General features: G+C 37.3%; 1 protein-coding gene and 1 long non-coding RNA gene across 3 annotated transcripts in view; one reads left to right on the top strand and one right to left on the bottom strand.

Moving 5' to 3' along the window:
* Positions 1 to 17,501, top strand: part of PRKD1 (protein kinase D1) — a 121,068-nt gene extending 103,567 nt beyond the window's left edge. The window contains exons 13-19 of one of the 2 annotated variants that reach the window (XM_069017728.1): positions 891 to 963; positions 1,948 to 2,054; positions 2,482 to 2,643; positions 3,963 to 4,061; positions 5,095 to 5,362; positions 14,194 to 14,279; positions 16,481 to 17,501. In XM_069017728.1, the coding sequence (XP_068873829.1) occupies positions 891 to 963; positions 1,948 to 2,054; positions 2,482 to 2,643; positions 3,963 to 4,061; positions 5,095 to 5,362; positions 14,194 to 14,279; positions 16,481 to 16,699 (1,014 nt within the window). In that variant the 3' untranslated portion in view covers positions 16,700 to 17,501. The remainder of the gene's footprint in view (positions 1 to 890; positions 964 to 1,947; positions 2,055 to 2,481; positions 2,644 to 3,962; positions 4,062 to 5,094; positions 5,363 to 14,193; positions 14,280 to 16,480) is intronic. The other variant, XM_069017729.1, reaches the window with a different exon arrangement.
* A 23-nt stretch (positions 17,502 to 17,524) lies between these two features.
* The window catches only part of LOC138111626 (uncharacterized), a 30,540-nt gene continuing 22,261 nt past the window's right edge, over positions 17,525 to 25,803 (bottom strand). Inside the window, exons 2-3 of the long non-coding RNA XR_011151403.1 lie at positions 24,333 to 24,612; positions 17,525 to 18,227 (exon numbers count right to left, since the gene is read on the bottom strand). This is a non-coding gene — a long non-coding RNA (uncharacterized lncRNA). The remainder of the gene's footprint in view (positions 18,228 to 24,332; positions 24,613 to 25,803) is intronic.

Here is a 25,803-nt window from a genome sequence, read left to right as displayed (position 1 = left end):
TTTCTTGAGATGCAAGAATTATGTATGGGTAATTTCACAGACTTTAATTGTGGACCTGTGTAGGATGCTAATCACCAAATGGAAAGCGAGGTGTAGAAATTACTAGTTCATGGAATTTGGTCAGCTGAACTTTGTAAAACTGACCATAAGGCTTGATAAATATACCATTTCCTGTCATATGTCAGAGATCAGATATTCTCTCTTGCATGAAGATGAAACTCTATCCAAAGGAAGAGTTGCATATATCATAACACACACAAAGAGAATTCTGGGTTTCTTTTACTCTAGGACAGTTAGACACAGGTCATGTGGTCAAGTTGAGCAGTCACACTGCTTGCTTTCTGTCCCATGGCAGAGGGAAAAAATAGATACTCCCTGCAGCCAGCTAAAGCTTTGGGACAGCTCTGGTAGCTGTCAGAAAAAGATTGCCTGCTAGGGATGTGTCTGTTTGTTTCCTAACAAAAAGTAAGATAGCCTTTATGAATTAGGCATTCTTTTACTCTTTGTTGTATATGCTGCTGGTTAATATCAGGAAAATAAAACTGAGGTGCAAGATTTGATCTTTATTTGAGTCTCCCAAATGAATCTGCTAACAGCTTGTGCTTTAGCCTGTGTTACAACACTGAGAAATAGTGAGACGTGAGACTGCCTCTCTGGCACAAATGGAATATTTTACCCCTCTCAGTGAACCCACTGAAGATTCATCAGCTTTTACAGCAATTACAGTTAATATGACTTGTAAGAAAACACACCTGAATTTTTTGGCAGATAATATATTTTAAAAGGTACTGTACTAAAAGTATGCTACTTCCCACTAGAAAAAGCAAATGAAATACAAATTTTCTTTGCATATTCTTAGGGCTTAATATCTGTTATATTTATATAAACAGGATATTAGCACTGTATACCAGATCTTCCCCGATGAAGTATTGGGATCAGGACAGTTTGGTATTGTTTATGGAGGTAAGGCTTGGGGTGTTGTACAGTTGTGCTTGAGATAAAAATTTTCTTGAATGGGGGAAGTATTTGGACTCTGAAATGTTTTGTTGCAGAAATTAGCTGTTTTTCCATTTAAGAAGCATACATTCAACAAAGTATGTATTTATGTTTTGTGTTGGTGAAGTAATTTTGTAGATTGAAGCTTTCTGTCCAGTAGTGGGTCAGTGTATATCAATAGCTTCATATTCTCTGTAAGTTCTAATAAAGCAAGCCCTGAAGTGAAGAAAGCTGTTCTTCTTGAGAACTGTAATGGATGAAAAAAAAAAAAATTCTTCTGTGTTTCTTTACATATTCCAGTGAGGCATTTTTTTATTGTTTTTTCAGTAGCTTGTTAGCATTGTTTCTCTTTTTATTTTCGTATTGATTTTCCTCTCTCTTTTCTCCCTTTTTCAGCAGTTTTTTGGGGATGTATTTAGTTACAGCTGTTGTTTGAGACAGTGTGAAGTGAGAACTAGCAACAAATTTCTCACTGAGGTGTATCTCTGACTCTCTGATAAAGCTGGGACGTGCACTAACATGCCTAAAGGCTATCACACATTTCATTATTTGCTAGTCTGGACCTACCAGTGAAAGATTAAGCCTACAACCAGCCAGTTGCACAGAATGCAGCTGCAGTTAGTGTGTGTGTGTATATATATATATATATACACACATATATATATATATGTATGAGAAAATTAACTTTGAATCTATACTGTTGAAATGTAGAGCTGACTTTCTCATACCTTTTTTTTCTTACATATTTAAATGGCTTTGTCAGGAGATAGTAAGAAAAGTTCTGTTGTCAAAGGGAGGAAAGAAAAGAAATGACAGAAAATTTTTAATGTTGTATCTGCAAGCCAGCTCTGAGAACTACTTGGTTATGGCCACTTGTCAACCCATGAAAGGGGAACATTTTTCATAATTAATCATGTTAATTGATAGAGAGCTTTTGTTTTATTAATGCAGGAAAACATCGCAAAACTGGAAGAGATGTTGCTATTAAAATAATTGATAAACTAAGATTTCCAACTAAACAGGAAAGTCAACTTCGTAATGAAGTTGCCATTTTACAGGTATTTTTCTGTTCTTTTTTCATGTATTAGCTCCATTATTTATTTCTGTAAATACCAGATAATAATATAATTATTTCAATTTATTATCACTAATGATTTTGCAAAAATACTAGTATGTTTGCTGCTTATTCTCCATAAACAGCCAAGAACAAATGTATCGGCAATGTCACGCTAGGAGTTACAATTTCTGCAGTTCTAAGCACCAGGCACAATAAGGAAAATGTATGTTAAACTAACTTGACATTCATATATTCTCCCGTACTGCTTTTGGAAATTTTGTCCCTGTTGCCTACAGGTTAGGCACACAGTTTAAATAATGAAATACTGAAACATTGTCTGGTTTGGGTGGGAGTCTGAAGTGTGGATATGTAATGATAAAAGCTACTGATCATATTGAGAAATCCAGTGCTGTATTTATCTTTAATAGAATCTCCATCATCCTGGGGTTGTAAATCTGGAGTGTATGTTTGAGACACCAGAAAGAGTCTTTGTAGTTATGGAAAAACTCCATGGAGACATGCTGGAGATGATCTTGTCAAGTGAAAAGGGCAGACTGCCAGAGAGAATAACTAAGTTTTTAATTACTCAGGTAAGAAATTATTTACAGACCTAGAAGGAGATTTGAGGTCAATTATTATCACTGTTTCTTATGTTTTCCTTTTGACATAATTTACCTGTCTGGCTTATGAAAGTCTGAGTAAAACAGGGGTGGTAAAACAGGTTTCTTTACATTACTGTACATTATCTGATAGATAGTAAACCATTAAGAGGACTGAAACCTAGACACATGTAGAGCATTTGGCTGCTGGATGGAGGGGACATCAAGGTACAGTTTCTCATACGATTGAAGAATTAAGCACAAGAAAGAAAAGCACTAAAAGCAAACTGTTGAACTACAAAAAGAAATTTGAGCCTCTTGAACTGCTCCTTATCAAACCACTGCAGTTCATACTATGCCCTGTTACACCTATTTTCTGTGCTGAGATTGGATCTCAGTGCTACTTGTGACTGAGTCTGGCTTCCACTATGACTTCTGTTAACAATTTGCTCTGGGGTTTATTTGAGCTTCTTGTTGTTATATTCCTGCAATATTATCATACTGCTTCTTTGGCTGCCTGAAATACTGGTTTAAATTTAGATAGACACATCAGTAGTGAGCCACCTCACAGTCAGAGAACCCCACATTACAGCAGTCAGGATAAAAGAAAGATGCAGGAACACTATTGTGGTGTTTATTATTATAAATTTATTATTTGGGGTAGAATTTAACAGGTTTCCTAGTTTCCAGGTTTTAATGGCAAAACTGCCACCAGCTTTAGAATTTGATTTCTTCTGTCCACAGGTTCATTCTGCCTACTCACCATCCACTGCTCTATTACAGTGGCATATTCTGCCCCTGACCAAACAAAAGGAATTGAGTTAAAGCTACACAAAAAAGGATGGATATCTGTTATACTGTTGCTATATTCATGTGTATATAACAGAACAGAAGTACATACAAGACTCTCCATTCTTTCTCTTGTCAAGAAAACACTTCAATTGGATCATATAATATTTCTGTGAATTTAGTTGAATTTATATATGAAAGGTCATTCTGCAAATGTTACTACGTTTGAAGATTTCACATACAAAAAAGTAAACAAATACTTAGAACCCAGTTTTTAAAAAACTTTTAGAATGTAAACTCTTGGAGAGGGAAAAATCATATTTGATGCAGTGAAACATCAAGAAAACTCAAGGCACACAGCATTTTGGTTTTTGTTGGGTTTTTCTTTTTTATTGTTGACATTCTTGTAAAAGGTACATTCTTGTTGGATTGTTTTTCTTCACACCAGTCCTTGCTTCTCTGGTCACTGATACTGTGCAAACAATATAAAATAACCATAATTTGATTTTTTTTATTCACAGATCCTTGTTGCTTTAAGACATCTTCATTTCAAAAATATTGTTCATTGTGACCTCAAACCAGAAAATGTGTTATTGGCATCAGCTGATCCTTTCCCACAGGCAAGTAGAAAATGCCCTTCCTTAAGATAAACTGTTATAAGTAATAAGTGTTAGCAATGTTTATTTTATGTATAAATAAAATTACTAGTAGCCTGTCTGCATAGAACCTTTAGATACGAAAAAGCTGATCATTTATTCAAACCACTTTATAAAGAAGTCATGTTCAAAAATCCTTGATTCTTGTCATTTGTCTAAAATACTGAACTAGATTTTCAAGTGTGACATAGCTGCTTGTTATGATCATTTCTAATTTTCTCCAGAAAGAAAGTTATTTTTCTGAAAGTTTGGGTAGGGGTCGTGAAGAACCAGAGCTTCTTCTTTAATTTTATGAATTTAAATGCCAGGCAGATCACAGGATATTTAAATATACTTTCTGTCTTGTATTTCTCATTAAAAGGTATTTTTGTCAGCTTCTCTTTCCTTCAGTCTTCAGAGTTCATCTATAATCTCCCTAAATTGCCCCATATCCAAAATGAGGGCAATACTGATAATTTTTAAATAATATCAATAATTGGAAGGGGAGGATCTATACTGAGTTGTTGTAAGTGAGAATTTTCAAGCAGCTAAATCTGTTACTTTGTAGAACTCAGACAAGGAAGTTTGCAGAGAGGAAGAGTATAACTGGGTCCACAATGAAATAAAAATGGAAGTTTAAGAAATAAATTCTGTCAAGTTGCTTGTTTTAGGAAAAAGCCATAGGTAAAAAAATTTTTCTCTTTTTTGTGTTCTTATGCTATGAATGAATAAGTATTACTATATATTACTACTTCCATCAGGAATATGAGCTGTTAAGCCTGTCCAAAACTGTGTTTTATTTGTGGAATTAAGGAATAGAAGAGATGCTATGGGCTGGTAATCTGGTCTACTGTTTCAGTGGAATAAGAGTATTCCTCTCAAAGAGGAGTTTAAAAAAAGTATCCTTGAAGGAACAGTAGAGATCCATCTTGCAACTAATTGATGATAAAAGTTCCTCAAGTATGTATTTGGTAATAAAAATAATGTATGTCTTACTACAGCATTTTTCTTTAAACAGGTAAAACTTTGTGATTTTGGCTTTGCCCGAATCATTGGAGAGAAATCATTTAGGCGTTCAGTTGTAGGAACACCAGCCTACCTTGCTCCAGAGGTTCTGAGAAACAAAGGCTATAACAGATCTCTGGATATGTGGTCAGTGGGTGTCATCATTTATGTAAGCCTCAGTGGTACTTTTCCATTCAATGAAGATGAAGACATACATGACCAAATCCAGAATGCTGCTTTCATGTATCCACCTAATCCATGGAAGGAAATTTCTCTTGAAGGTAATACCTGTTTGTGGGGCTTCTTAAATAAATGCTGAAAAGAGTAGATGTATTTTGCTTTTATATTTTGTTCCTGTACATGATAACATTAAAAATTTTTTTTTTTTTTAAATTCCAAGTAATGTAATGTGTCTGGTTTTTGCTATCAGCTGCTTTAGGCATTTCCTACAGAGCATGTATAGACTGCATATGGTATAATCTTCTAGCATGGGATCTCTCCAGGAGGTGTTGAAGGAGGCACATAACCACCTACAGATGAGATTGCTATAGAACCTGTGGGGAGCTTCAGCTGCTGGATTGGTCTTGTGTATATTTATGTACCTCATCATTCAGCTCTATTGCATCTGCAGTCTGTTTCTTATTCTACTTGTTCCAGTAATTGAGTTTGGTTTCAATAGGATGGTGTACTCTGATATCTTTGTGTGGAGAAGATAAAAGTGAAGAATTCCATAGATGAGATTTCAGGAACAGTGTGAGATGTCATACAAGACTTCTTTTATGCAGGGGGAAGAGGCTTAGCAATAACTGTGAGACCTTTGAAACTCAAGTTCTGGTCAATGGCATTAAAGACTTTTGATAAAAGACAAAAGAACGTTGTGACTAGTTCACTAGGAACATCTTTAAAGAAGGTAAATTACTTCTATTAGAGATGTCTCTAAACACAACTGAATAAGGCATTTAACAAAATTGGCACTTCTGGTTTCACCAACATTTTCATGTACATAACATTTTCAGGCAACTTGATTTTTCTTTGGGATTTTTTTTTTTAGTCCAGAATATTTGCAGGATTACTTCATAAGTCTTAAAGCAAAGAAACCTTATAAGCATCAGATTCTTATATCCTTTTCTGAATTGTAATATATGCCAAAGTGAATTACAATACTAGCATTTACAATTTCTGGTATTTATAGTACAGTTTATCTGACTTTCAGGTGATATGTTTAACATACCTGTTAAGCATAGTCTAGAGCAGTGCGCCTAATGCTTACTGTAATATATATTACAGCCGTGTGAGATTCTCTTCTGAAAATGCTCTGAGAGCATTGTTTGTTATTTTATCTCAGTGGCAGATGAAGTTTGAAATCTGTTGGAGAAAAAAAAAAAGCTATAAATCTGCACAATTACACACTGAAGTTCTCCTGAACCTCCACACACTTTGATATGTAAGCTGACAGAATCTGTTGGCAACAATGCTTTATCTGTCGCTAGAGATAAGCAAACAGCAATCAACACAGGGGAAGCTGCAAGAAATTGTCTCCCACAAGTTTCTACTGTGGTAGACAGAAGATCAATTTTTGCACTCAGAGGTGAAGATTCAGTAGAGCACCTACAGAAAACTCACCTACTTGGGTGTTATCTCTCCATTTGTAGAATCACAGCCTTCATTAAGAGTTGAGGGATACCAGGCTGCGAGCATGCAGAAGGGAGGGAAAAGCATTTAACAAATGACTAAATTAAAATCTGCTTATACATTGTGATTTTATTGCATATTTTGAGTTGCTAGCTGATGAACCACTCTGTTGTGCTAAATGAAAACCTAGAAAATATCTGAAGAGATTCCATTATGTCTAACACAGGGTGTTGAACTCTGGATCTCTGTCCAAGTATTAGGTGATAAGGCTGATTTTTAGACCTCAAATTTGAACTCAAATTCCATATTACTTAGGGAAAATAAAGGAATGTTTTTCTCATGTCCTGCTCCACTCTCCTGCACTACTTGCGAGAGAGCAGGAGCTGGCCCTGTGGACCTGCTGGCTCCATCCAGGTTCTGTTACCTCTGACAATGTAGCATGACTAAAATGCAAGCCTGTATCTGCTGTCCTAACACATCTAATCTGGATTACAATTCTGAACAGTGTCATGTTAATTAATGCTGCAAATGATGGAATTATTTAGGCGAGAAGCACACATTATTTTAAAGGTTTTATGAAGGATCTTCTGCATGGCCTGTTGCAAAGTGCTAAGGAAGGAATTGCTGCTAAGGAGCAATTTAACCTTTTGTGTCTTGTCCATGATTATTTTGACTCAGAGAGCCAAATGGCTAAAACTTCTTGCAGCTGTAGCTATTTCAGTCCTCTCTTCAGACCATTGCTTATGTAAAAAGTTTTATAGCTAAACTTAGTTATTGCCATCTTCTGTTTTTATTGTAATCAGGAAAAAACATGTATTTGTTTGAATTTAATAGATAGTGCAGAAATTAGAGTGAATGATGCTGTGTTTACCACCACTTTGGTTTTAATGCACACTACATGCTTTTCCTGATGCTTGCTAAACATAACATGCTGATTTGTGAGCTGGAAGGTCGAGGGTAGCAAAACTTTAAAAGAAAAAAAGATGAGACTGACCATATGTAAACAACGTGTCTGGAAAGGTAGCAACAGTGGTAAAGTAGCCTAAATATTCCCATTATATGTTACTTAGTCAATTACTGGCATTTAGGCAAAATTGGCTTTTTAAAATTGTAAATTGCACTGATGAGGTGATAGATTCATAAAAAACACATGACCCATAACAGTTTAAACTGCATGGTAGTATAAATAACATACTTAAAGTCTAACAGATTCAGAGGAAAAGTACATGGAGGTAAGTTGTATTTTGGAGGAAAAGCATGTCATATTGTGCAGTATTGTGGTCTGTGTTAGTTTACTTTCTTGGTAGTTACTTTTTCTGTAGCATTTTCTAGCAATTCTTAAAATTCTGCAGTCACAAGACAAGAAAAAAGACAGAATATATTTGAGGATAATATTTTTTAAGTGCCTAATATTTTTAAGTCACCATCAACAGTTGTCTTCTCTGCCAATCATTTATATGGTCTAGTCACTGACTGAGTCTTCTCCTGATGTCATAACTCCTGGATTGATTTCATCAACTCTTCCTGATGAGAAATTTTGCTTTTTTGTGTAATGCTTTGTCCTTCCTTTTCCACATTAAAATGTAAATTATGAAAACTATGACCTTTCAGTTTTGTAGGTCTCAGATTTCTCCATAAGGAATTCTGATTTTTACCTAGGTGGTTGCATTTTTCCATCTTTTTCCAGTAACTTCACTATTTTGAAAGAACGCATCTCAAAACCTGAGTCTGTTTTTGGATGTCTGAATAGAATTTTAACACTTTACTGGAGATAGGTAGTTTTTGTGGTACTTTGGGTATGTTTTAGAAAACCAGGTTTTGTCACAGCCATTCAGCATTCCATTGCCCAGTTTGCTCTGTCTTCAATGTTTGTCAAGCCAGACTGTTTCCAAATTCACTGAATTGCTGTATGACAATTTGAATTTAAATTAGTCTTCATTGTGGTGTTTTGCTAGATATTGATATAGAGGAATCTACTTACAGAGATCTTATCTATTTTGTAGCTTTAAATTTCACATCTCTCAAACATGGAATCTGTTTTCAACAGCTTTACTGTTGTTTCCAACTTTGAGCTTCCAGTCTACCAAATTTGCATAATCTCTAAAGATTTATTTTGATTTAGCTACATGTTACAAGAAGGAAATACTGTGAAATATAAAGATAGAACTCGATGATGAATTTTGTCTCTCTACCTGTTAGTATATTTTATGTAGTATGTCTTCACTGTGGTGCCTATTCTTTTGAACTGTATGGTCCTAAACTGTGCTATGTCAAGCTTTGGATTATGCATGGTGTGTTTCATTCTGCTGTGGTATTTTCATAAAACATTGTATTCATAATTCTTTTTTTTTTCAGCTACCACCAGCACAGCTATTACTACTAGCCTGATGGGCTGTGTGATGTGCACATCACTGATTAGGTGCTTCACATTTACTTAATACTATTAAAATAATTTGGGAAGAAACAATGCAATTCTTATCATGCATTAAATTTGACCATGGTGTCCCTGTTACAATGTTTTGTAGTCATAAATAAATACCATGGCTGCCTTTGAGCCAGTATTTATTTATACTTGTTACAACATAATGTGAGTAGAAACTCTGAGTGCTTGACACATTAATCAGAAAGTTGCATGAATGAGTGAGCATTGAGTACGAGGAGGTCAATGCATGTTACAGCTCAAAGATGCTCTCTGCTTCTGTAAACGTTTAGCTAGCTGTCGACACGAAGGTCTTGCCTCTACTTACACATTTGCTAGGATAAATTAGTAGGTGTAGGGATACAGCTTAGAATGGCCAAGGACTTCTTTTGAGAGTACAGCTGAATCCATGCCCCTGTAAATCTCAGACAGCTGAAGATTGTTTTATGCTAAAATAACTGCATGTACACTAGAGCATTTATCAACAAAGCTGTATTGACCAACAGCAGGAAAGGGATTTGTGTGTATGAAAATACAGTACCTCTAGTCAAAAAACCTATTAGAAGAAATCCAGGGCTTAGGAAGTCCTGGGCCTCCTGTGTTAGTGGCAGCAGCTTAAAGTTTTACAAATGATGGCAGTAAGAGTAGGTAATATTCTAGGTGTACTTTAAAAATTCTGAACCAATTAAAAATGTATCATTAATTTAGGATTGCTATTTTTGATATCCTTAAGGTGATTTCTTGTTTATAACTTACATTAAAATTTTAAGTCTGTAGGGAAGGACTAAATGAATATGTTTGTAATAGGGTTTTCAGATACTTTGTAAACTTTTGCATTTATGTGTGGGTCACATACTAATTGAGTTAAAGCAGTCATTCCTATGAAAAGTAATTATTGTGGTAATTTGATGCTTAGAGTGAAAATTGTGACTTTGTCTGTACTACAGTTATTTGCCATATTAATAAACTTGCATAAGCAGTTTAGAATCATGAACCTCCTGACTGTGAAGGTTCTTTCCAGTGTATTGAAGCTAGAGCGCCATCTTTCCTAAAATCAGAGGGATACAGAGCTTTCTAAAGTTTGGACTTGAATCTTTCTGTTGGGCATTCTGCTGAATGATCACCTATCTAAAAGGCTGGTACTCATTCTACTGGAGTACCTGGTTAGTTTATTCCCTTTAACAAGGTCTCCAGCTCCTGGAACTTTATAAGCCCTCAGCTGACTGCTTACAGTATCTTTAAATCATGAAAGGTAAACAGGAGCCCATAAAAGTGTTAGAAAAAGCAGTTCCATAATCCTCTCAGAACTTTCACTTAGTTGGCCTTCTTGGTGATAACCTGTTACATTCCCATAGATGGTGTGCAGACCATTGGTGATCTTTCTTAATGCTCTGAATTTATTTAATGATTGATTTTACAGGGGAATATTTTCTATAAAATTTTAATTTCTATAAAATTTTATAAAGCTCCTAAAATGTCTGACAAGGATTACTTTAAAACCTGATTAAAAAACCCAAATCTGTCAAAATGCATAAAAATACTTAAAATTCTATGTAGTTACTACCCTCTCCTCAAAACTGCTTTATCTTCCTAGACAGAGTATTTAATTTTGTAACAGATGATGCCCAAATTTAGTCCCCCAAAATTGTATGTCTAAAATAAATGTTAATGCTTTCCAAACTTTATGTTCAGTGTTTTTAAGCAGTACAACTCAAAACTTAATCATCAAACAATTATATGATTTTTATTTTTTTTTTAATTCAGAAATTGAGTCAACATGCATCTTACTGTCCATCAATTTTATGTGAACTGAAGCCAGACTAAGCTTTGTAAGATAGTGGCTGTCAGGACACTGTCAGAACAGGATGGGGGTTTTGTAAGTTTAAACAGAGAGAAAAACCAGGAACTTCCCACATGTCTTTTAAGTATTTTTATTCCAGCACTCACAATGTCATTGTTAAAGTTCCTAGCTTCTTCTTTACTTTACGCAGACAGAACTCTTACAAATTCAAGAAGTGGCATTTCTTGAATTGCATGATTTCCTGGTAAAAAGTAGCAAAGACCTCTTCGCTGTTGAAACTCATGTTTTCTTTCTTTACCTAAGTTTTAAAACTTTGAGTAATAAAGCAAATGAAATTGTATCAGATAGTTTGAGTTTCTACTTCATGTGTACTTTTAGTAGTCATGTTGCACTTCTGCTTATATATTTATTTGTGCTTATTTCTTGAGAGGCAAGTGATAGGCAAAAGTTTCCAGGCAAAAAGAACTCTAGATAAAAAACTAAAAACAAACAGCAAAACTGGTTACAGAGACAGCAATATTCCAGTGGTGAAACAAAGAGACTATCTATGTAAACTGTTCTCGATTGCTCGATACTGACAATTCTAACCATCCAGTGAAGCTGCCTTCTCACTCTCATCAGTTTTCTTCCCTGTCCTTTTTTGTGCACCTTCTCTAGTGATTTTTTGTAGACCAGTTCCTTTCTGGTCTGTTCAACAAGCCATTGGCAATTTCCCCCAAGAATACAAAGAAATATGTTATTACATGTAATACATCCTAGTCCTGAAGTGGAAAAAAGGGGCAAAGAGGTCCTCATCCTGTTGTAACTTGAGGGAGGTTGAATAGCTAAATATAATTTCATCACTTGTAAGGCTCACAGTTGTATCTGCTTCCAGTGGGTTGCAGAGAAGAAACGTAATAGAGACATTATCAATCCTCAGTGGCAGGAAGAACATTCAGTAGGTACTTGACAGTTACCGAGGCTGGGATATGTGCACCTACTTCGCAGCAGTTACCAGGACAATCAACCCTGTCATCAAGTTCTTGACCTATATTCCAAACTCACTCTACTGAGATTCATAGTAAATGATTGAAAAATGAACTCTGAAGATCATATACACCCAAATACCACTGAAAATAATAAAGAAGTGGTAGCCCTACTAAATTCACATTCAGCACTGGCTTATATATCAAAAGACATACTGAAGTCATACTGTAATTCTGCTGAATTTAGGGTAAGTTGACAGTTGCAGAAGATGCTGATGTTAGGTGATACCCAGATATACTGTAGTGGGTAAGGGACTATGTTTTCCTCTTCAAAACATCAGATAAAACCAATGTCACTACTTTTTGATATCAAAACGGTCATGTATGACTGACTTTCCAATCTCTTCCCCATAGCTTGGAAGTTGAGAATGTCTCTTACCAATAAAGAAGAAGATTAACAGCACTGTTTTGGAAATCAAATGAGTTTTAAGAATTATATCATCTGTCAGTAATGGTCCTATTGGATATCCACTGACTTTCTTATCCCATATCCATTTCACCAGCATTTTGAGAGGGAACACAATAAACATGAGTTAGAAAATTTACCATAACTGTACTTGATGCTAAAAGAGACAGTAGATAAGAATCTGTTTGTCCACAACAGAAAAGTAAAATTAGGACCATCTGTTCCAGGAAAAGTGGCTCTGAGCCTCTGGCAATGCTTTCTTTGTCAAAAGTCCTTAGATTTGTTTTCTCTCATTCCCACAATTGCTTTGATTTCCAAGACAGTTTTCATCACCAGGAAGTCAGGGTTGCTTTAGTGATAGTCTCCTATTGCTAAGAATAGGTTTGTCTGTCAAACTAACTGCATAAATTCAGATAGACTGCTGTGTGCATTCCATTTTCCTGGACATTGTTTTCATTGTGCTCTTCTCTGTGGCAGAAACACACATAAAGTCCAAGACGGCAAATTGAGCCTGCAGAGAGGAAGTCTCTTAATAAAGAAAAGCTTTTCCATATTGTTGTACGAAATACAATCCCAGAGGTAATTGGTTCAAAGAATTCTGTCCCATCTTGTAATCTTAAAACAGAAAAGAAGATTATTCAGCTCCTTCAATACCCAGCTGGCGACAATACCCATCTGACATGTTTCAGACCCAATGCCCCTCAGTGGTGCCATGTGTCTGTGTTACTTTAAAGACCATTTTTCCCTGTCACCATGATATGAACAGAGAAATAAAGATGTCAACCAGCATGCTTTGGACATGCCAAGGGATAATGTGATGAAATGGAGAAATTGCTGGAATATTATCATTCCCTGTGGCTTGTCAGTTGTTCTGTAATAACAGTAACTTTCTACCAGCACACATGCTGAACATTTAGCACCACCTAATAGGATTTAACCTTTCATGATAACCTCTTTTTTTTTTTTTTTTTTTTAATGTTTTTTGTAATTGCATTCAAAGCTCACCAGTCTCATTCCAGAGATTTTTCCAAATGGGTCGTTCATTGCAGTTCCATGTACTGTTCATTGGCTCATGGGCCTAATCCCTTCAGGAACCACAGCACACATACCTGCATGGTGAGAGTTGGGTTTGTTCAGCCTGGAGAAGAGAAGTTTCCAGGGAGACCATATAGCACCTTGAGCTACCTAAAGGAGGCTACAAGAGAGCTGGAGAGACCTTTTACGTGTAGCGATAGGACAAGGGCTAATTCCTTTAAACTGAAAGAGGATAGGTTTAGGTTGGTTATTAGGAAGAGGTTGCTTATTAGGAAGAAATTCTTGACTCTAAGATACAGTGGGACAGGTTGCTCAGAGAAGTTGTGGATGCCCCATCTGTGGAAGTGTTCAAGTTGGACAGGGCTTTGAGCAATTGGGTCTAGTAGAAGGTGTCTCTGCCCATGGTAGGAGAGTTGGATCTTTAAGGACCTTTCCAACCTAAACCATTCTGTGATTCTGTGAACCTCAGTGAACCAATGACTCCAAAACCATAGAAATGATGAAATTTGTAAAAGAAGTTTCTGAAACTGTAGTCTGTTGACTAGCATGTAGAAGCAATGCTCAGACTTGGTGCAAGACTTGGTGATTTACAAAACCTCATTTCTCCACTCAGTGACTGGGAAGGTGCTGCTGTCAGCTAAAAGTGATACTGAAAGTCTCAAAGAAATAATATACATATATCTTGTTTACTGCCTACTTATTACAACTATGATGTCTGTGTAGCTCTCTCTTTGCATGTCCTAGTTGAAACAAATACATTTAAACTAACATTTTCCAATATTATTTTTTTTCAGCTATTGATCTCATAAATAATTTGTTGCAAGTGAAAATGAGAAAGCGCTACAGTGTGGATAAAACGTTAAGCCACCCATGGTTACAGGTATTTCTACAAATTTCATGGTTTTACTTATGCATTTAGACTCTAAATATATAACAAATCTTCATCTTTAAGCACAGCAGGATCTAAGAAAATCTAAAAACCTGAAGATGTTTTCAGATCCTTAGAACCTCATGCTCATTCACCAATTTACCTATAGTTTCTCATTAATTTCTGAAATACTGGATTCCAATACTAGACAGTCTCATGCTTTCAAAATACACTACAAAAATATTTTATCATATTTGTCTACTGAGAAAATTATGTATATAAAAAAACCTCCTGTAGTCATTTGACTTACATTATTTCACTGCCTGGAGTTTACTCTGATTCACTTCTTATTAAAATTATTCGACAGTCATCACAAAAACAGTCATCACAAAAACTAGTGAAATTGTATGCTTTCCAGGAAAATACATTAGCTACATTCAACTGAATTCTTCAACTAAAAACTGAGATGTAAGGAATTTCTAAGATGCTAGCAGCCTCTGTCTCGTGCTCAACATATGGTAATTTTTTTTTTTTCCTGGCAGCAGCCAAATCACTGCAAATTCAAGGCCTAAGATAGTGCAGTGAGGAGCTGGGGCCTGTCCTACCATCCCTAAGGAGCAGGGAAGCCTGGGGACAGCCCAGACCAGGGCATTGTGTCCCTCCCTGAGGATGAGGATAGGCTGAGGCCAGACAGATACATCAGCCTGTGAGATCTCCCAAGCGATCTTTGTTTGCATCTAAGAATGTAATCATGGCACGGGCATGGTGTAGATCAGATACATAATCCCCAATCCCAAAGGAATCTTTATCAAACCAGAAAACTGATCCTACTCTGGTATCTTATAGCTGATACTGTTTCTCAAAGTGTATGGTGACCTTCTGGTATAGGAGCAAAAGGGCTGTAACTTCCCATGCTGCACCCCACCTTTCTCAGGGACATTTACCTGGAGCTTGCTTTCTTCATCTCAGATTTCCTGTCCCTCACTAGTTTTTTCCTCCAAGACTGCTCTTCTGCTCCCTGGCAACCATTCCAGAATGTAGTTGCCTGAGTCTTTGGGAACCAGAAGTGTCTGGGTTAAGGTCTGCAGCAAGGATGCTGGTTGTCTCATGTGTCCTTCTCCTCTGCATCCACATTTATTGCTTGTGCAATAGTGAATGGAGGTGAGCTAAGATGAGGCAGTTCAGCAGCAGCTCTAGGACCAAGGATGGGATGAGTCCTCTTGTCTAGAAGAGTCCTACGTTGCAGGCTAAGGAAAGATAACAATGGTTATTTTTCCTTACAGGGCAGGGTTACAGGGCAGTGGGACTTAGTGGTGTTCTCTGAGAGGATGACTGTAGGAAATGGGCCAAAGCATATGAGATACTAAAGATGAAAGCTTTATGCATTTATAGTGTTTGGGCTTTCTGGTGCTTTGGCTGGGTGGTCAGGATTGTGTCTTAGGCTGAGACAAGATGGAGAAAAAACTGGATACAGGATCATGAGGAGAGATTAGTCTGGATGGGGCTAGGATTGGCTCTATTACTGCAGCTTCATGTGTGCTTTGGGTGGGAATAAGAAAAGAAATTATTAAACTTGTATACTTTTGCCAGATGGGAGGCTGCAGAGCATGATGGTGTAAAAAGCATGAGACTCTAACTCACTTCAGCCTTACATTTGACTGTCAACAGGGAGTTCCAAACTACCTTAATGTTTAGATGTATACGTTTCTTTGAGCACACCAGTAACTGCCCAAGTTTGGAAATGGAGTTTTTTCTAGCCCAAGCTGAATTTATATTCTACATCTACTGAGATGCAGACTCAACTGCCTTGACTATCTGATACAGATCACTAGAATGTACATGTATGATTTAAAGATGTTTCTTCTTCCTTATTCGTCTTGTGACTAGTGTGAGGAATTGCTTTACCACCATGCCTCAGTTAGACAATATGGCAATCTATACATATCTGTGCATTTTGCGAAACAACCTGTAATATCTCAATACTATACTTGTGACAGAGTTTAATAAAATTAAGTTATCAAAAAATCCTCTAGAGATGAGATTTATATCTTTAGGCAGATTTCATGTTTATGTATTATAAGATTTTTTCCATTCTAGAGCAATAGAGATGACCCCTAGATAGCTGAGTTAATAGCACTTTGCATATTACTGAAGCAGAAGGGAATATAATTTATTTTAGGAAATCTAAAAGTAATACTTTTATTCTTTTTCAGGACTACCAAACCTGGTTAGATTTGAGGGAACTGGAATGTAAAATGGGGGAACGTTACATCACCCATGAAAGTGATGACTCCCGGTGGGAACAGTATTCAGAAGAACATGGATTGCAGTATCCAGCACACCTCATCAGCCCAAGTGCTAACCGTAATGAAAACACCAGGCTAGAAGAAACAGAAATGAAAGCCCTCAGTGAGCGTGTCAGCATCCTTTAAGTTGCATCCCCTATAATCTGTCAAAACACTGTGGAATTAATAAATACATACGGTCAGGTTTAACGTTTGCCTTGCAGAACTGCCATTATTTTCTGTCAGATGGGAACAAAGCTGTTATGCTGTTACACTGTTGATATATCTGAGTTGCCAAGACAAATCAACAGAAACATTTTTGTGTGACCAACTGTGTTGTATTTACAAAAGTTCCCAGAAACACTAAACTTGTTATTGTGAATGATTCATGTTGTATTTAATGTATTAAAACCTGTCTCCACGGTGCCTTTGCAAACTAGTGCTTTTCTTACTTGAGCCTCATTTTGGTAAGAGAGAACTTTCCCGTGAAGATCTTGGGGGTTTTTTGTGCATTGTTAGTATTGTAATTGTAAGCAAACTCTTGAAGAGTAGATTATAACTGCTGTTCTGTGAACAACTTCTACCATTTGGATAAAAGCTTTATTTAGTGTTCTAAAAATAGGAAAGGCAAAAAAGAATTATTTGCATAGAATTGTACAGTTTCAAATCAGATAACCTGTATTTGTGTGGTTGTGCATGTAGATACGCATACACACAGTAAACTTGCTCTTAAGCCTAAATGCCTTAGTAAAATATATACTGCAGAATGTCAGTTGTATTTCCCCTTTTCTTAAAATATTCTTCTCTAATATGAATATTCTTTAATATGTACATTCAGAAGCTAAATAGTGTTGACTTTGTGTATGTTTTCAATAAAAGTCTTGTTAAAACAGGTTCATTGATTAAACTTTTTGTTTAAAGTATTCCTGGAGTGGCATCAGAAGTACATGGAATAAAATAATTCATCATTTAGAAGACAGTGTGGAGGTAGGTGGGAAAATGCTGCTGGATAACCTCTGTACCTATCACACATATTTTATAAGAACCTAATTGGACTGATTTTGTATCAGAAGTTCAGTCAGTTTTGAAGCATACTGAGGGAGTTGGGAAGTTGAGGATGCATTGAAGGGAGTTTAGCTTTTCGAGAAATGTGCTGCTTCTGCTTTTCCACTGAGTTCCACTGAACTGAAAAGGTACTGCAGATCTTTCTTGCTCTTCTTCCCCTGAAAACTTTGAAGATACTAATCGTCATTTCTAGCAAATACATAGACTGCCAACACTAAGCCATTTAGTTTTAGCAGTGAGAGATGTTCAGGCTGCACTATAAAAACACATGACAGAGTAACTTGGAGAAAAGCTGAAATTTATTCTACCCCATGGTCTATCTTGGCAAAAACCAGTTCATGTATAGGTATTGAAGACTGAGGTTAAAAATGTAAAAATACATTGGATGGCAAGCAGAAGTATGCAAAGATAAGAGCTAATAGCCACATATGATAAACCTCCACTGCTCAAATCTTGGCTTTTTGTTAGAATCATGAGCTCTTCAGTAGATAAATCCATTCTTTCATCGTAGAAGAGTTTTGTCCTGAGAAGACTTTTCCCAGATACATAACATGACGAAAGTCAGAAGAATTTTTCCTAGGTATTTTGCACCTCTGCTGGATAGTATGTACTGTGGAGGAAATTAAGAAAATTTTTTTAAGAAAAAAAAAATATTTTAGAAAATTTAAAAGTATTGTGAAAAATTATTTATAAATATCTTCTCCTTCCTCCCTACCTTCTTTCCCTACTCCCACGGCCAAAAAAAGAAATCCTTTTCTACTTCAGTTTTTAAAGAAGGTCTGTGATAATCCTGGCCTTGTGACATCTTCTGAAGCAGCTCTTGTTGGGCAAGTTTGAATGTGTTGATTATTCTGCCATGCTGTATTTTCTGCCATGTCTATATTTTCTGTCAGGAAGTTCCTATAAGACTGAAAATTGGCTAATGATTGGCCATTGTTTATTTTTCTTTCAGCCTTAAGCTTAATCATCAGTTGACTGTAAAGTAAACATAAAATTAGACTTGGGCTGATTATCAAATTTTCTATCAGTAAAATGTATGTACTTGTGTATATTTAAAAGTAAGTCCACTTACAGGTGCACTGGTGGACTCAACATATATATAAAGATTATATATATTCCATTCTATGAGCTCTCCAGGGGTCAAGTCAAATAAACTAATTTTTCTTAAAGGAAATTAGGAAAATTACCAGAGTTGTATAGACTTGGTTCAGATGCTGATATCATGACTGCTCATAAGGAGCCAGGACTCACAAAAGTGCCTTAATTTTGTTGTGTCATTCCCAATCAGTAACAGATTTAGAGCTCTGCTTTCCTACTGACAAATTCAGGTGAGTTGGGATTTTATTAGTGACTTGGTTTCATTTACAATTAGTGTACCAGCTCTTGAGCAAAGGTAGTTTTTAGCAACACAGATGAATTCTCAGAAATACCAAATAGCATACTGGCACTCTGTTCTTAAGCATGGACAGTAGTGTACAGATTAAGAGAGATAGCAAACCACTGCAACTTGCAACAGCATCTCTTAAGAAGCTGGGTGACAAAAATAAAAGGAGTGCAACTTTTAGTGAAGGAAGAAGACGACTGAGTACTTTAGCTAAACCCCAGTGTCTGCTGATTTCTTCCATCAAAATCCTCAGCATGTACATGGGTTTGCTAAGCACAGGGCTATGTTAATAAACCTTTTTGTCATGGAGCACTTTTGATAAACTGTTTGCCAACAGAGCAAAGGCAAAAGTATAAATGAATTTCTATCCTGAGAAACTTTCTGACTAGCTACTTAACATGATTTCCAAGGAACTCTTATTACTAGGGGAATATTTCACTTCCTTTCCTCTCCATGCTTGTTTTGTTTTTGTGGGGGTTTTTGAGCACTGAAGCTTGCTTCATCACTTTAAGAAACTTATTCATTGCTTTTCAAATAATGATCTGCCATTAGCCAATATAAAACATTAAAATTTTCCCTGCTGCTGTTCAAAAATGTTGCACTGTGAAATTTGAACTGTTTGCATTTCAGACAGCCAGATGAATTCACTGATTCCTAACTCTTAGCCTAAATGGAAACTTGCTCTTCCAGACACACCAGCATCAAAATGTGCTGAAGCAAATCTGGGGTTGTGTTGTCCTGTATAATTTTCCTTTGCTTTTTTTACTTGGGAAAAGAGAATGGTAAGCTATTCTGTGGTAATATTTCCATGGCCTTTACCATTTTCCATTAGGCCAACAGTTCCTGCACATGCATCATGGGAGTAAAACCAAGTGATTATGCTGCATATAAGTGTTGACCTGAGGATCTGTTGATGGTATTTCCTTTCCTGCTGTGCAACACCATATCCTATGCATATCAAGCACGTGTGCACAGGTTATCATACACCTGAAGACGTGTTGTGTCAAAACTTAGCTGTGAAATGCAGAGAAGTATCCAACATATACTTGGAAGTCAGAACTTCTGGTTTATGTTAAGTTGCCATTTTCACTTCTACAATCCTTAGTCATTCAGATACACTTAGTTTATGCAGTGTCTTGTCCAGGTAGTTTAACTAAAACAAAGCGAGCAAAAGCATGCACTTGTGCAATTTGTACAGCTCAAGTGTCATGCAGCTGCTCAGCCATGTGTGACCATCCATCCATCCATCCATCCATCCATCCATCCATCCATCCATCCATCCATCCATCCATCCACATCTTCACATCACAGGAGGGAAGGGAATTCCTGTCAGTATGCCTTTCTTTCCCATTGTCTCAGATATATATCAGTCCTCCTCATTCTCATCTTAGCAGGATCTCTGCAAAACCAGTTGGATATTCTACCTTCCCTGTTTTTCATCCTCCCTTTTCTTACTCTTCTAGACCTCACTCCTGAAAAGCCTTCCTAGAGATTCACCTCCCCAGGTGAAAGCAGTACATCCTGTTCTCATGTCAAGGCAATAGCTATCTGTATTTTGTGTTAATAACAGTCTTTTTTATTTGAGAGATTATTTGTTTTACATTATTGGGTAAACCAACACCTCTTTCTGCATTTATCCTGAATTTATCCTGGACATTGAAGTTGTAGAGGTGATGGGGAAAATGTTAACAAGCTGATACAGATACTTGGCATCCTTTCAAACTGGGGAAAAAGGAAAAAACCTACTAGGCACATTTTAAGAATTAATCACTAGGTAGGTTAACCCTCATATACTACTTCAGTCCATAAGACTGGGCAAAAGATCAGAGTTGGGTAGTTATGGATTATGGTGCAGTATTATTCAGCTAGTCTAGCAAAATATTGGCATCCTGGAAAAGCTCTACTTCATGCACATACTCTAGAGACTAGTACCTGTAGTTATGTAACATCCCAAACTTAGCTAAACTTGCTACTTTCATGTAGAAACTATTTTTTTTCCCTAGAAAAATAGGCCATAATGTATTCAACAAAGGAAAGCAGGCACGCACTGTATTGGCCACCTTCTGCCTCACCAGACCTGTGGCATCTGAACTAAAATCTAGTATTCCCGGGGTTTTCCCATGCCATGAGCCAGATGGGAAAGAACTCAACCAAATCAAACGTAAACCAGAGGAACTGTCTTAGTAGACCAGGCACTTTCCAGTGGTGACAAATTTGCATGTGAATGGGATGCAATTTCACCTTGTTTTTTGATTACCTTGTTTCTAGCAACTGGAATGAGTCAATGCTGAAATTGGAGTCTACTGGGTGAGCTAATATTTGTCTGTGCTTCTTGGTGGATCATTGTTTTATTTTGGTGAAGAACAGGAAGCACACATGAAAAGAAGCATAAACTATTTTGCTGCCTAAGCACATCTACAAACTTGAACATCAGCTGTTCACAAATAAGAATTTAATAAAAGTCTACTTCAGTTTCAGACTGAAAACTTGCTCTTTTGAAAGGTTCCATGAAATGAAGTGTTTTGCTTGGGCATGCAAGCACTAAGGCCCTAAACTGAGGGAATTCTATCTCTTCTGTGAGTCTGGAGAACCTGAGGCCTCACGCTGCAGAAGTCTGCCAGGCAGGGTGCCAACCAGGAGAGCTACAAGGAAAACAGGCATGATGAAAATGTGCCTTTAAGGCAAATGCCGAAATCTGTAAGCATGTGTGTGCTGCCAAAATTTGACAAAAATTGGCAGATTCTGTTGAAGTATTTCTATCAAGACAAACTATTTTTCAATATAAATTTATGATACATTTGCCAACTATAACTTAAATAGTTTTCTGTATAACTTCCAAAATGAAGAGTGACTTACTGGTAATGACCTCTGACACTTTTAATGGGGACTGTTTTTTCAGAGTCCTAATAACTACCCTTTGAAAAGCAAGTAGATGTTCTGGTTCTTCTGTTGACTTAGGCATATAAAAACATGAGCTATTTGAGCAGTTAGGTCACTGAATTTAATACATGGAAACTTAACTGACACATTCTTAAAAAAAACAAAAATTGACTTGAGGGACATGGCTCACATTTACCAAGTAAACAGCTGCAGCAGTTTAAGATGTTACTGTCTCAGCCTCCAGCTGTTTGTTACTGGCCTTATAGCAGAGCAAAAATAGAATATTTCGACTCTTCTGGTTGACACTCAGAAGAATCTAAGCACAGTTTTTATCTTAATGTTTAAGTTAATTTGTCCAATTGTGAATTAGAGCTGTGATGCTTCATTCTGCTGGCTCTGACATCTGGGAAAGGGCAGGAAGGAGGCTGAGGGCATTCTGCTACTGTAGCTGAGTTTGCCAGAAGTCACGCATCAGAGTGCTTAACTGTATTTCTCAAAAGTGAATTATGTTTGCAAGCATGAATCCCTAAGGGTTTCTAGGTGTTTCAGGCTTCCTGATTTCTTCTGAAATAAGATTTAAGGTCTTCAGAGAGTAATTAGGCACTGCTGGGATTTCTAAGCTTGCCACTTTTGCTCATGGCATTGTATCTCTGTGCTCACCACAGCTGATCCCTGCATATGTTATGAATAGGAATCTTAATAAAAACAATAATTAAGGTGATTTAAAAACCACATGCTCACGTAAAATGTATGTATCCACAGGCTTTACTCTGTCATCTGCCAAAAGGAAGTACAATCAAGAATATGCATGGCACTAAGTGATGAAAAGTTAGAGTAGGCATTTGGCTCACAGCTCCAGACTGGAAAACCTCTAATAGGCAAAATGAGACCTACTAGTAAAACATAATTACTGTAGTCTTTCTTAGGGAAATGAGATCTTAATAAGGAGCACTTTTTATGTTCCTGGGTTGAACTTGACTTCGCCTTTATCCTAATGGGAAGTTTTGCACATCAAGTTCCATCTGGAAAATGGGCCAGTTTAAGGTTAACTGCTTTGACTCTGATAATGGCCTCTTCATATTCATTGTGGTCTGAAAACAGCCTCTCTTGGCTAAAAAATGCAGATGTATGTATATGCGTATACACTAACATTAAAGTTGGAAGAGTTCCTACTGAAGCAAAGAGTCATCAGGAAGTATTTATTTAAAGCTGAAATAGCCCTTCTCGTTCTCAGAACTCAGTAAAACAGGAAGGAAAAATTCCATAGACTGTTGCTTTTCAAGATCACAACATTTCAGGAAATTCAGAGAAAGTTTTAGGATGAGGAGGCTGAATGCGTACATAGAAATTGGGAAGACCACAAAGCAAAACTGCCGGGTATCCAGTATACCTGTTCCCCTTTTTGCAACAACTGACATGCACAATATTTTCACATATTCTGACAATTTATAACTATTAGCCTCTTGCCTGTGAGAAAGGATTCAACTGCTTGAGCTTCACAGCTGGGGTAGCATAGGTTTGAATGCATGAACTGGCTTGCTCTAAACTAGCTCCCATTAATAAAAAATCAGTCTCAGTACAAGAGCACCTACACAGACAGATATTAACCTAACATATCCCAGTCTTCTTGTGGATTACTGACACGTGGAAAATGCAATATTCAAAAATATGCAGGAATGTACAATATTCTCAGTCAGCTTCTCATGTTTCTATATTTAGCTACATTTGTAGATGGCAAACTGACAAAGAAAGTAAATGAATGACTCGGGCACAGAGAGCAGTAACCTTGAACCCAAAGCCAATAAAAAGGCAGGCATACTAAGTGATATATTCTCACCTTTCCAGTTAACTTAGATGCATCCAAAGACCCTTATATGAGATGTTCTGTGGGAGACAAAGGGTATACTGTGTCCATAAAGTGTGAATTACAATCCATTTACAAAAAAATATCTTTGTCACACATTTGAAGTACCTGTAAATACACAGACTCCCTGTAACTACAACCACAGTTGCCTCAAAGGTCACAGTGTCCATAGGCTGACTGCCCAATAAATGCACAGCCCTTGAAGTCCTAATGACAGGCACTAGTTAGTCCTGGCAGATCCATAGGTTTCCAGCCTTGTTTAGCACAAATCTCTCAGCACATTACTAACAAAGTACTGTGACAAAGCAGAATATAGTTTCATGGTATGTTAGATTAAACTTCACCTATGCATCTCCTATCCCTGTGCAAAATGTAGAGCTCGAGGTAGTAATGAATGCACACACAAAGAGACTTGTCTGTCAGTGATTGGTGATAGCAGTAAAATCCTTCACAGTGCTATATGAATAAAAAGTATGGTTACATAAGATAATTTACTCTTTCAATCAAGAGGACAGAGTTCTCAGCAACTGTACTAGAAATACAATTTCTTCTGTGCCTTGTTTCCCAACCTTCCAGTCAAAACTGACCTTGTTTGTCCCTGGAAGCATCTTGTGGCTGGGCTCCAGTTCCTGGGGCAGAGGGCCCTCCCTGCCCTTCCTTTAAAAGCTTCAGGGCTTTGCTCTTGCACAAGCCCTTGCATCCACCCAGTGCCTTCTGCATCTCACAGACCCACTGTTTCCACATTTACTGTAGATCTGCTACACGTTTTTGCTTTTGAGGAGGCTCAGGCAGCTTTTGGACAGAAGGAAGGAGACTGCCTTCCAGCTCTTCCACTCTTATAGCAGACAGCATATGAAGATATTAATTCTGGGAAGGAGACAACAGAGTGAAAAGGCAAGGTACTGCAGAGGATGCAGGACTAGTATTATAAATGCTGCAATATTCTGCATGCTTAATAGCTCTCCTATCACACATATTTAAAATCTTGGTTCACATACTCCTGGTTTAATTTGTTTCAAGCAGACTTATTCATGTATTCATAGCCTTAAGAGTGTTGAAATTAATTTATTACTCTAATCCTCTCTCAATATTTGCACTCTTGATGGCTAAGCTGGGGCTTTTACCAGTAAAATTCTATTGGCACAGCTTCTAAAGTAGACATTCTTATATGAGCACAAAAGTATCTTATAACCGTAGTGGTTAAATCCCTACTCATACAAAAAATAGGTATACAAGTATGGGTAGATCCAGACAATATTATCACTTGAACTAAACTCTCATAAGTAGCCCAACTTTACTGTTCAGACAAAGCCTTAGCCTCCTCTTTCAAATCTCTTTGCCAAGTAGCTGTCATCATTTTATTATGTGAACAACCATGCATTTGCCTGAAACCACCAAAGCAACCTCTTTTGAGCCAATACTAGATTGAACTCAAACCAGTGATCAAAGACAGAAATGCCAGGGCATTGCCAATTCTCTGAGCCATCCAGTAACCATTAGCTTATGTTGTCTGATTTGCATGATAATTGTAAAATAAGAGGTTGTGTGATTTTACTCCATTACCAATATCTTTTCATACTTTAGGGGTTTTGGGATGTGGATTTGGTTGGTTTTTTTTTTGTTGTTGTTGTTGTTTTTTGTTTTGTTTGTTTGTTTGGGTTTGTTTTTGTTTTTTTTTTCTTTTTTTTTTTTTTTCTTTTTAATCGATACATATTAACAACTTCTTATTCCCAACCCACTGCAGACCTTATTTTTGAACTGTAATATTGAATAAGGAGCCATCCTCAGAGAAGAAACGAGAGCGGGGAAATTCCCTGGGACGTCCCGGCCGGGAGCGCGGCGCTCGCCGGCGCAGCCCGGCGCCGCCGCAGCCCGGAGGAGCCGCAGCCCGGAGGAGCCGCAGCCCGGAGCCGCCGCAGCCCGGAGCCGCCGCAGCCCGGAGGAGCCGCAGCCCGGAGCAGCCGCAGCCCGGAGCCGCCGCAGCCCGGAGCCGCCGCAGCCCGGAGGAGCCGCAGCCCGGAGCCGCCGCAGCCCGGAGGAGCCGCCGCAGCCCGGAGG

The sequence above is a fragment of the Aphelocoma coerulescens genome, chromosome 5 (assembly GCF_041296385.1).
Source record: "Aphelocoma coerulescens isolate FSJ_1873_10779 chromosome 5, UR_Acoe_1.0, whole genome shotgun sequence".
NCBI lineage: Eukaryota > Metazoa > Chordata > Aves > Passeriformes > Corvidae > Aphelocoma > Aphelocoma coerulescens.
This window is presented reverse-complemented; position numbering and strand designations above follow the sequence as displayed.